This window comes from Procambarus clarkii, chromosome 78 (genome assembly GCF_040958095.1).
Source record: "Procambarus clarkii isolate CNS0578487 chromosome 78, FALCON_Pclarkii_2.0, whole genome shotgun sequence".
NCBI lineage: Eukaryota > Metazoa > Arthropoda > Malacostraca > Decapoda > Cambaridae > Procambarus > Procambarus clarkii.
Window position 1 is genome coordinate 13,078,472 of NC_091227.1, and position 12,847 is coordinate 13,091,318.

Sequence of the window (12,847 nt, forward strand, 5' to 3'; positions counted from 1 at the left end):
GGCCGGGGAGGATTTACTGGGCGCAATTCCTTAACTGTAGCCTCTGTTTAACGCAACAGTAAAATGTGTACTTGGATGAAAAAACGATTCTTCGTGGCAGGGGATCGTATTCCAGGGACCATAGGATTAAGGACTTGCCCGAAACGCTACGCGTACTAGTGGCTGTACAAGAATGTAACAACTCTTGTATATATCTCAAAAAAAAAAAAAAAAAAAAAAAAAAAAAAAAAAAAAAAAAAAAAAAAAAAATAATAATAATAATAATAGAAGGCCCCAACTCAGACAGACAAAAAATAATATAAAGTACTGTACTGTACAGCAGTTTCTTAGAAGGCTAGTCCCAGAATTAAGAGGGCCGAGCTAAAAGTATAAACTAAGGAGACTGAAACCAAATGACATGAGGGAGAAGTATACATTATTATAGGTGTGTAGCAACAGAGACAATGTGCATGGAGAGCCATTGGGGATGCAAGAAAACACCTCCCCAGAGTGACCACAATAAGGTGTTACAAAGTGTTAAGTTAAATAAATAGTAGTTTAATGCAGAGTACCTAAAGTGGATATGACAAAAAACAATAGGGTCGAGTCATTGCTTTCTATGACAAACTTGTACTGTAATAGCAGGACCCAGGAACTAAAACTCGTTCCTGTAAACTTGGTAAAAACTATCAGATAAGACCATGCATGCATATGAAAGCAGGATTGATGATCATTGACACTATTTTAGCTCTCTTGTCTTGTTGGACAAACATGGAAATTAATAAGACGTCAAAACATACAACATTAATAATGCATTACTTTGCCTGAATAGTAACATACCTGAGTTTTGAAAGAAGTTTTATAAGCTATCTTGTACTTTGAACATTTGGGCGGAAGACTGAAGCAGTACGTGTAGGTCCGTACTCTGTAAGCCTTTGTATAAGACACATTTACATAACTTGTGAACCTGAAACAATATGATTACATGTTAATATTAATATGTGAGTACAGGTAATGTACAAACTATGTTTTTACATCATACTAAACAACCTACACATATTATGTCACAATATTAGTGCCAAATAAGCCATTCAGTTATTTGTCTGGTTCCTATAGTCGGAGACAGGAAATCTGTTAGGCTTATCAAGGTCCCCGGCCTAAGCCAACGACTGACAATCCCCAGGATGCAACAGTAATCCAAGTCCCGGGTACCTAGCCCAACCACTTGGACTGGACGGTAGAGCGAGGGTCTCGCTTCATGCAGGTCGGCGTTCCATCCCCGACCGTCCAAGTGGTTGGGCACCATTCCTTTCCCCCGTTCTATCATAAATCCTTAACCCTTCCAGGTGCTATATAGTCGTGATGGCTTGGTGCTTCTCCTGATAATTAATTACCTTACCTCCCGGAAACTTATTTACTGCAAGGTGAATACTGTTACCAGATGACAGGCCAAACATCTCCCTCCTGCTACTGTAATCACCACTGCAGTACAGGTAAAATTGCCAGGGAGTCATAGTATTAAACAAATGTAAAAATTCAAGCCAAGCAAATTCCTAGGACCAGACTAAAGTATTTATCAGGGTTACAACAGAATGTAAATCGAGCTTTCTCAATCCCCATCTTTAATGAATCACTATAGTGTTGGGCAGAATAACAATAGTGGAGGGTTGTTAATATAGTACTGTACCGAAATAGAAGGGAAAACAAATCACTTGCAAAGGGATGCCTAATCAGCCAATTAGGCTGTGGAGAAGGGATGGGAGAAGAGGTTGGGGACGGAAGAGGAGAGAGAAGGAAAGAGGGGGGGGGGGGGGGTGGACATCATTCATGCCTAGTGGTTGGGGAGGGGAAATTGGGGAAAGGGGGGGGGATATCACTCTCATTTACTTGGTAATAGGAAAGGGGGAGAGAGGGAATTATGAGAGGAAAGCGCCAAGTCATTACGACTATATAGCACTTGGAAGGGGTCGGGATAAGGATTTAGGATGGGACGGGGGAGAAAGGAATGGAGCCCAACCACTTGAACGGTCGAGGATTGAACGCCGACCTGCATGAAGGCGGCATAACTTACAAATATGCCAAAATATGCAATAAATAAAAACTAGTTCGATTTCAATCAAATTTTTTTTGCCTAGTTGTATATGAAAAGGGCTTCATCTGGTCCGAGTCTCAGCATCGTAACATAAATAGGAAGGGAGAAAAAAAGATTTAATTATGTGTCAACAATTTTCCAAAACGTTAAAAAATTATCATCAAACACAAGTGTCAACTGAAATCATGTCTATGACTCTCGGCTATCACAATAGCATATAATAAAATAAATTAATAATTAGTTTTATCCAATAAATTTTTTTTCTTATTATTTGTTTATCAGACGATTTGCATGAAACTTATACACCTGACTGCACGTAAGACTATCTGTAAGGGTGCCAATTTTGGAGGAAATTGGTTAATGGCAACCTCAGCCACAGATGACAGCACCTTAGACTTCATTTTTTAATTATTGCTTTTCAAGTACTGTAACATAAACGTAACTTCTACTCTTTCATTTTTTTATTCAATTTACATGAAACTTACACCTCATATGTAGAGTTTAATGTCTCTACAATCCGTATGAAGCGTTTTTTCTCCAAGCTCATTCATTAATTTCATAAATAGTAATAAACATGATATATTTGCATAATTTTGGGGGGGGAACTTTGACGATTTGTATTAGTAAAACTAAACATATTTTGGAAAATCCGGTCATATAGATCCTTTATTATATGCAAATGTGATAGAAGATTGTCACAGAAATGATTTCATTTGAAACTTGTAGTTGTAGAGGTTTATTGAAAATGTGTAAAATTCGTTGAAAAAACAAAAAAAATCTCCCTTTCTATTTAGGCTGCTATACTGAAACTTGGATCAGTTGCACCCCTTTTCATATATGCAACTAGTCAAAAAAGATTGGTTGACATTGAACTTACAATAAACTAAATTATGCCCCCTGAAGGGAGACCGTCTCTCTACCGTCCAGCCCGAATGGTTGGGCTGGGAAAGGGGAAATATCACGTCTCCTGCTATGTGAGGGGAAAAAGTGGATGTACCACTTATTTCTCCTGCTATGTGAGGGGAAAAGTGGGAATACCACCCACGTCTCCTGCTATGTGAGGGGGAAAAGTGGGAATACCACTCACGTCTCCTGTTATGTGAGGGGAAAAGTGGATGTACCACTTACGTCTCCTGCTATGTGAGGGGGAAAAGTGGGAATACCACTCACGTCTCCTGCTATGTGAGGGGGAAAAGTGGGAATACCACTCACGTCTCCTGTTATGTGAGGGGAAAAGTGGATGTACCACTTACGTCTCCTGCTATGTGAGGGGAAAAGTGGGAATACCACTCACGTCTCCTGCTATGTGAGGGGAAAAGTGGGAATACCACTTACGTCTCCTGCTTGGTGCACACGTTGGGTCCAGAGAGCGCCGCCACAGTGGAGGGCAAGACTGTAACGCCCACCACCGCCGCCGCCCACACCGCCCACACCCCCGCCCACATCCTCTTCGCCTCACTGTTGCTGCTGCTGGTGCTAGTGCTGCTGTAGCTGCTGCTAGGGCGTTAGCCTTCCTTTCATGCCGTCGGTAACACCTGAAAGGCCGTATTAGGTAAATAACTTACATTCCAATACAGAGTGAATACATACAGAAAATATAAACCCCACACACATAACCACACATAACAACCGCTACATAATTATTATAACACTCGGGTTTTGTAGCATTGGAGAAAGTTCAACACAGCAACAAAATTCATTCCAGAAGCAAGTCGACTCTGATACCAGGAACTGTTTAAGGCCACAGGACTAACACCACGGCAAACCAGACATTACAGGGCTGATCTCATCGAAACTCATAAAATACTGAAACTTTTTGGAGAGGTTATCTTGAGATGATTTCGGGGCTTTAGTGACCCCGCGGCCCGGTCCTCGACCAGGCCACCACCCCCAGGAAGCAGCCCGTGACAGCTGACTAACACCCAGGTACCTATTTTACTGCTAGGTAACAGGAGCATAGGGTGAAAGAAACTCTGCCCATTGTTTCTCGCCGGCGCTTGTTGCATATTTTATGAATGAATATTATTGAGAAAATCAACTGGACCTCTTAGGTGACTGGAACCCGTATTCAACGGCCTGCCAGATGCCACCTCTACCACTGTACCACCCTGACCTATTATAACTTGTACAACCTGGGATTCTACTGAATCGTGTTATATACATATCACCTTAGTGTGATTTCTGTATAATAATTATTATTAATATTATTATGGTCGTAGCCTCATCGAAGACGCTGCCAACGGATCACGTGTATGTGAACTTGTTAGTGAGAATAATTGTCATCCTTAGCTCATACACCAACCATTTGAAAATAATATCCCGGAACATTCACCCGCACCTCAAACACACACTATTTACTACACATTTGTGCGAGAATCATATCACTGAAGTAACCGCTTACCGTGAACCCGACGCCTGATCTCAACACCAGAAGCTCATATAGAAAGTTGCCGAATGTAAGAACACAAACATCTGAACATGGAAACTTTCGAGTCTATTCTACGATGAGCCCATTACTGCAGTATGCAGCACCAACGTGGAATCAACACCTTGTGAAGCACAAAAGGAAGCCTGATAAAGTACAGAAGTTTGCAAGTTACTATAGCACCATAATTAAGAGTTGTTAAGAGAGTTGGGATAGGACAAAATATAGGAACAGTCTTTCCTTATGGGAACAATCTTAGGAAAAGAGACGAAACAGAATATGATCACTGCATACAAGATACTGATGGAAATAAGACAGGAAATAAGGCACGATGGGGGGAAAAAACGCCTATTTAAACTGAGGAGAAGGTAAGACAAAAGAACATTAGTGGAAGATAAACACACAGTTCAACTGTAGAGATACAAGGAGATTCCCGTACCCTATATATGGGTGGTTGGCAAGTGGAACGCATTGTCAGAAGTTGTCCGAGCCACTATTATTCACAACTTCATGAAAAAGTACGCTACAACTTTAACGTCAAGAGAGGTAACAAGCACACCAGCTATACGAAGTCTGAACACGTACTATATTTGAAATAAATTTTATGTAACAACTATTCAACAACTGCATCGTGTTCTGTATATATTTTTAATATTATTATTACTACTACTACTGCAGATCTCAATCATTAGACGTGAGGTAAACTATAATAAAGTGTAATGTGTTCTGTGAATTTATCTGCAAATGATATAAATATTTACATTCTTTAATTACAAAAATTATCAAATGATTAACATAAAATAAATCGCGATGCACGTTTACCACATCATTAAAGCTGACAAAATGCTTACCTCACGAATGTGCCTTCAACTTACTGCCTGAATTCGACTATGTAGCACCAGATAAATAGATATAGATATAGATTTATATAGATATAGATTTATATAGATATAGATTTATATAGATATAGATTTATATAGATATAGATTTATATAGATATAGATTTATATAGATATAGATTTATATAGATATAGATTTATATAGATATAGATTTATATAGATATAGATTTATATATAGATTTATATAGATATAGATTTATATAGATATAGATTTATATAGATATAGCTTGACATAGAAAATATTAGATGAACAGTCACCAAATTTCCAAATAGTAATTCATTTCAAGACAGAGGCCAAGACAGATATGCAAAACAGCCCCACTCAGATGCTGGGGTGAAATAATTACAACAACAGAAATACAAAGGGTCCAAGAGATCTTTTTAATATCCTCTAAATATACGAACTACCAAAATACCCCCAACAGTGTTCAGGCGGGAACCTGTTAAATGCCCACAAATGATACAATAATCTTTGAGGCTGTATACACCTGTGACCAAACTGTTGTTGTGAGCTCCTTGCGTATGACAAGAGTCGTACGCCTTGCGTATGACAAGTGTTATATGCAAAGGCTCACAAATGTCAGTCAAATGAGGCTTCTGCTCACGTTAAGCATAGTATTTCAGGTGAATAGTGTGCTGTATTCGTGTCCTAGTGTTGAAAAAGACGATCAAGTCCCATTCCAAACCTCGTGAGCTATGTCGACAGAGTTCGAGCCCTGGACAGGGAGCGATAAGGTCCCGATACTCAACTGTCCGCCCCCCCCCCCCCCCTCTTCACGCGGCAGTAATTAGGATATGTTGCAAGAGTGCGAGCGGAAGGCGCAAGTTAACCGCTTCGTCAGGAAGCATCTATATGCAACGCTTGCATGCACTGCAACACTTTTCAAATTACTAACAAGTCTAAGCAAACTTACACTGTATCAGAAGGCAGACATAAACCATGATGCCGGCATAGCAACACCCCCCCCCCCACCCCGTGCTTCTGAAAGCGACCTCATTATTCCACCTGTACGTTGTTTAACCACACGATGAAATGGTGATGAATTCGAGATCAAAGTTTGCCCTTGAGCACAGCATTGTTACACTTGGATTAGTTCAACAACTCGGGAGCAGTGCAACATTATCCAAGTTGGCAAATATGGCAGCAGGGAAGGCTTGCTGTTGGTACTGGCTTTCATATTTAAAGTGACCGTTCGTCCCTTAATGACCATAAAAAGTTATTTTAGTGCTATTATACACGGGCTTTTGTGCAAGGATATTTTGTGCGCGCACCCACCCACCCACACTCATGTCTCGAGTTGATAGAACAATTTTATGTGACAAAAGCGACTGAGAAGAACCCCCCCCCCCCCCACCTCCCGCCTCAGAAACCCGGCGGCTTGTCAAAGAACACCCCCCCCCCCCCACCCACCTTTTTCCTGTTTACTCACCAGAAACCATTTGGGATCAGCAAGAGCTTGGCAAAACACTAAACAACAAACCATTATGGAGCGTGGAACAATGTAGCTGGAAGTGTTTTGTGCGTGAATCACAAGAAGAAACAATTGAGAGCGTAGCGGCGGCCAGTGACTGAGGGGGGGGGGGGGAAGGTTCGTCATCACTGGACGTGGTGCAAGTGTTCTCAGAGCCGCCGACCCTCGCTCCTCTCCTGGCTAGGCAGCGACTCGTCCCCTGCCCCTCTCTCTCCTGGCTAGGCAGCCACTCGTCCCCCTGCCCTTCTCTCTCCTGGCTAGGCAGCCACTCGTCCCCCTGCCCTTCTCTCTCCTGGCTAGGCAGCCACTCGTCCCCCTGCCCCTATCCTGGCTACGCTAGACTCGTCCCACCTGCTCTTGCTATTGAGCCTCTCGTTTTAAAACTAATTTAGGCTTGCCATCAGAGTTCTACGGCGTCCACCAAACATCTAGAACCACATAACCCTGATACTTCGGTCATATTAACCTCGTGATTGAATGCTTTAGATTATTTAGCACTTCCTTTAATATTTATTCTGTGTATGAGTAAAATGGCGGCTCACGAACTTTGTTTAGAACCTTCAATTGTAATCAGTCTGCGTCTCAATGCATTGCCGTCCTTAAGTGCCGTTAGCAAATTTATTATTGTTGCAGTTCAGTCTTGTGTCTAGGTCATTTAGGTCAATAATGAACGACAGATATTCCAAGACTAACTCTGAAGCACTCCACTTGCATCCCTTAATCAGGGATGCAAGCAGACTGAACCTAACAGACTGAACTTTATATTTATCCTGACCCCCTCTCAGAGTTGCAGCTGTGCTGTCATCCACTTGAAGTTCTCCTCCAATACCATGTGTTTTTTCTGAAACCAACACAAGGTAATCTACGTTGAAATTACCTTGAGATGATTTCGGGGCTTGCCGTCCCCGCGGCCCGGTCGTTGATCAGGGCCTCCTCGTTGCTGGACTTGTCAACCAGGCTGTTGGACGCGGCTGCTCGCAGCCTGACGTATGAGTGACAGTCTGGTTGATCAGGTATGCTTTGGAGGTGTTTGTCAAGTTCTCTCTTGAACACTGAGGGGTCGGCCAGTTATGCCCCTTATGTGTAGTGGAAGCGTGTTGAACAGTCTCGGGCCTCTGATGTTGATAGTTCTCTCTCAGAGTACCTGTTGCACCTCTGCTCTTCAACGGGGGTATTCTGCACATCCTGCCATGTCTTCTGGTCTCATGTGGTGTTATTTGTGCGTGCAGATTTGGGACCAGCCCCTCTAATATTTTCCATGTGTAAATTATTACCGTCCACTTGGGCTGGACGGTAGAGCGACGGCCTCGCTTCATGCAGGTCGGCGTTCAATCCCCGACCGTCCAAGTGGTTGGATACCATTCCTTCCCCCCGTCCCATCTCAAAATTCTTATCCTGACCCCCCTTCCCCAGTGCTATATAGACGTAATGGCTTGGCCCTTTCCCCCTAACTGTTCAATTCAATTCCCGCCTGCGCTCAAGAGAATACAGAGTTAGGCACTTTAGTCGGTCCCAATAGTTTAGTTCCTGAGTAGATTCTAGCAGTAAAAGATCTCTGCACGCTCTCCAGGTCAGCAATTTCTCCAGCTTTGAAAGGGACTGTCATTATGCGCCAGTACTCCACTCTAGAAAGCACTGGCGTCTTGAAAAGTATCATCATCGGTATAGCATCTCTAGTGTGAAAGGTTCTTGTTATCCAACCTGTCATTTTTCTTGCAGTAGTGACGGCTACTTTATTGTGTTCTTTAAATGTAATGTCTTCCGACATGAGTACACCCAGATCCTTTATATTGCCTTGCCACCACAAGATGGTCCATTGATAAACTCATGATAACCAAACCATCTCCTTTATAAACTCATGATAACCAAACCATCTCCTTTATAAACTCATGATAACCAAACCATCTCCTTTCATAAAAGTCTTATGAATTTCTAGTTAATCTAGGTTTCTAGTGAGCATATCTACTCAATGATGAACACAAACATTTTGCGGATATACGATAACAACAAAATAAAGTTCTCTCCCTAACTTTCAGCTGATATGAACAAATAAATCTTACTGCAATATAGAATAGTTTGCATGATATATATATATATATATATATATATATATATATATATATATATATATATATATATATATATATATATATATATATTAGTATGCTGCAACACACAGGGGGCTTCAGGGTCAGTCAGCTTCCTGACGCTACACGCTGCCGTATTGTTTTATACTGAGCCTGACGCTACACGCTGCTGCATTGTTTTATACCGAGCCTGACGCTACACGCTGCTGCATTGTTTTATACCGAGCCTGACGCTACACGCTGCTGCATTGTTTTATACCGAGCCTGACGCTACACGCTGCTGCATTGTTTTATACTGAGCCTGACGCTACACGCTGCTGCATTGTTTTATACTGAGCCTGACGCTACACGCTGCTGTATTGTTTTATACTGAGCCTGACGCTACACGCTGCTGTATTGTTTTATACCGAGCCTGACGCCACACGCTGCTGCATTGTTTTATACTGAGCCTGACGCTACACGCTGCTGTATTGTTTTATACTGAGCCTGACGCTACACGCTGCTGCATTGTTTTATACTGAGCCTGACGCTACACGCTGCTGTATTGTTTTATACTGAGCCTGACGCTACACGCTGCTGCATTGTTTTATACTGAGCCTGACGCTACACGCTGCTGTATTGTTTTATACTGAGCCTGACGCTACACGCTGCTGTATTGTTTTATACTGAGCCTGACGCTGCTGTATTGTTTTATACTGAGCCTGACGCTACACGCTGCTGTATTGTTTTATACCGAGCCTGACGCTACACGCTGCTGTATTGTTTTATACTGAGCCTGACGCTACACGCTGCTGTATTGTTTTATACCGAGCCTGACGCTACACGCTGCTGTATTGTTTTATACCGAGCCTGACGCTACACGCTGCTGTATTGTTTTATACTGAGCCTGACGCTACACGCTGCTGTATTGTTTTATACTGAGCCTGACGCTACACGCTGCTGTATTGTTTTATACTGAGCCTGACGCTACACGCTGCTGTATTGTTTTATACCGAGCCTGACGCTACACGCTGCTGTATTGTTTTATACTGAGCCTGACGCTACACGCTGCTGTATTGTTTTATACTGAGCCTGACGCTACACGCTGCTGTATTGTTTTATACCGAGCCTGACGCTACACGCTGCTGTATTGTTTTATACTGAGCCTGACGCTACACGCTGCTGTATTGTTTTATACTGAGCCTGACGCTACACGCTGCTGTATTGTTTTATACCGAGCCTGACGCTACACGCTGCTGCATTGTTTTATACCGAGCCTGACGCTACACGCTGCTGTATTGTTTTATACTGAGCCTGACGCTACACGCTGCTGTATTGTTTTATACTGAGCCTGACGCTACACGCTGCTGCATTGTTTTATACCGAGCCTGACGCTACACGCTGCTGTATTGTTTTATACCGAGCCTGACGCTACACGCTGCTGCATTGTTTTATACCGAGCCTGACGCTACACGCTGCTGTATTGTTTTATACCGAGCCTGACGCTACACGCTGCTGCATTGTTTTATACCGAGCCTGACGCTACACGCTGCTGTATTGTTTTATACTGAGCCTGACGCTACACGCTGCTGCATTGTTTTATACCGAGCCTGACGCTACACGCTGCTGCATTGTTTTATACCGAGCCTGACGCTACACGCTGCTGTATTGTTTTATACCGAGCCTGACCCCACAAGCTGCCTAATTTTCCGCCGACTCAGACACGACAACGGACCTGTAATTCTATGAGCCTTCTGAAGAATGTTACTAATAAAATCATTGACCTGAGAGTTTGTACCGTATCTACGTTAAGATAATTGATCCCAATACATATTCTGTACCTGTAGTTGGTCGTCTCCCCCCCCCCCCCCCCGTGTTTTGTGCCCGCTCATCAAATGTCATCACTGTTTAGCTATTGGGTGACTTGACTAATTATGCAACCCATTTTCGTGTGATAGTGTACTCCATACCCCCATCCCGTGGGTGGTAGAGGACCCAACACCCATCCTGTGGGTGGTAGAGGACCCCAATACCCATCCTGTGGGTGGTAGAGGACCCAATACCCATCTTGTGGGTGGTAGAGGACCCAACACCCATCCTGTGGGTGGTAGAGGACCCAACACCCATCCCGTGGGTGGTAGAGGACCCAACACCCATCCCGTGGGTGGTAGAGGACCCAACACCCATCCTGTGGGTGGTAGTGGACCCAAGACCCATCCTGTGGGTGGTAGAGGACCCAAGACCCATCCTGTGGGTGGTAGAGGACCCAATACCCATCCTGTGGGTGGTAGAGGACCCAATACCCATCCCGTGGGTGGTAGAGGACCCCAATACCCATCCCGTGGGTGGTAGAGGACCCCAATACCCATCCCGTGGGTGGTGGAGGACCCCAATACCCATCCCGTGGGTGGTGGAGGACCCAATACCCATCCCGTGGGTGGTAGAGGACCCCAATACCCATCCCGTGGGTAGTAGAGGACCCCAATACCCATCCCGTGGGTAGTAGAGGCCCCAATACCCATCCCGTGGGTGGTAGAGGACCCAACACCCATCCTGTGGGTGGTAGAGGACCCAATACCCATCCCGTGGGTGGTAGAGGACCCAATACCCATCCCGTGGGTGGTAAAGGACCCCAATACCCATCCCGTGGGTGGTAGAGGACCCAATACCCATCCTGTGGGTGGTAAAGAACCCCAATACCCATCCCGTGGGTGGTAGAGGACCCCAATACCCATCCCGTGGGTGGTAGAGGACCCCAATACCCATCCTGTGGATGGTAGAGGACCCCAATACCCATCCTGTGGGTGGTAGAGGACCCCAATACCCATCCTGTGGGTGGTAGAGGACCCCAATACCCATCCTGTGGGTGGTAGAGGACCCAACACCCATCCCGTGGGTGGTAGAGGACCCCAATACCCATCCTGTGGGTGGTAGAGGACCCCAATACCCATCCCGTGGGTGGTAGAGGACCCCAATACCCATCCCGTGGGTGGTAGAGGACCCCAATACCCATCCTGTGGGTGGTAGAGGCCCCAATACCCATCCTGGTAGCAGAGAAGATTAGAGGCACATGGCTAGGGAACAGAGACTCAGGCGTTTGACTTCTTGAGAGGAAATTGCCACCAGTTTTTATTTAGTTTATTTGTTAATGAAAGCAATATTGTTGAGGCTATGTACTATTTGCACCATGTTCATTCGAGAGCCAGGGGACCAGAGCTAGACGCAACCCAGGGCTACTCTCCAGCAGGGGCCAGATTCACGAAAGCACCTACGCAAACACTTACGAACGTGTACATCTTTCCTCAATCTTTGACGGCTTTGGTTACATTTATTAAACAGTTTACAAGTATGAAAACTTCCCATTCAACTGTTGTTATTGTTATAAACAGCCTCCTGGTGCTTCGGAGCTCATTAACTGTTTAATAATTGAAAACAAAGCCGCCAAAGATTGAGAAAAGATGTACAGGGGCCAGATTCACGAAAGCACTTACGCAAGCACTTACGAACCTGTACATCTTTCCTCAATCTTTGTTGGCTCTGTTTACATTTATTAAACAGTTAATGAGCTCCGAAGCACAAGGAGGCTGTTTATAATAATAACAACAGTTGATTCGGAAGTTTTCATGCTTGTAAATTCTTTAATAAATGTAACCAAAGCCGTCAAAGATTGAGGAAAGATGTACAGGTTCGTAAGTCCTTGCGTAAGTGCTTTCGTGAATCTGGCCTCAGGGCTTCTGTCTCTTATCATCACAATTATTGGCTATGAAACCTAAAACTGTCACGATTATTGCTCGCCGTTACACATTTTTTATGTACTTGGAATCGATACTAATGATCGCTCAGACAATAAAACCCACAATGGTAGACGATTTATTTCTGGCCGGTTAGGTACCCCCTCTCTCCCTCCCTCTTG

General features: G+C 44.0%; 1 protein-coding gene across 18 annotated transcripts in view; it reads right to left on the reverse strand.

The window, feature by feature from the left end:
- LOC123746147 (protein draper) overlaps nt 1-12,847 on the reverse strand; it is a 691,165-nt gene that overhangs the window by 70,837 nt on the left and 607,481 nt on the right. For all 18 annotated transcript variants that reach the window (XR_006771468.2, XM_045727449.2, XM_045727450.2 and 15 more), the window contains 2 exons: nt 3,407-3,606; nt 820-946 (listed from right to left, as the gene is read on the reverse strand). Coding sequence is in view for 17 of the 18 variants with exons in the window: in XM_045727449.2 (XP_045583405.1) it covers nt 820-946; nt 3,407-3,516 (237 nt within the window). In the remaining variant the exon portion in view is untranslated. The remainder of the gene's footprint in view (nt 1-819; nt 947-3,406; nt 3,607-12,847) is intronic.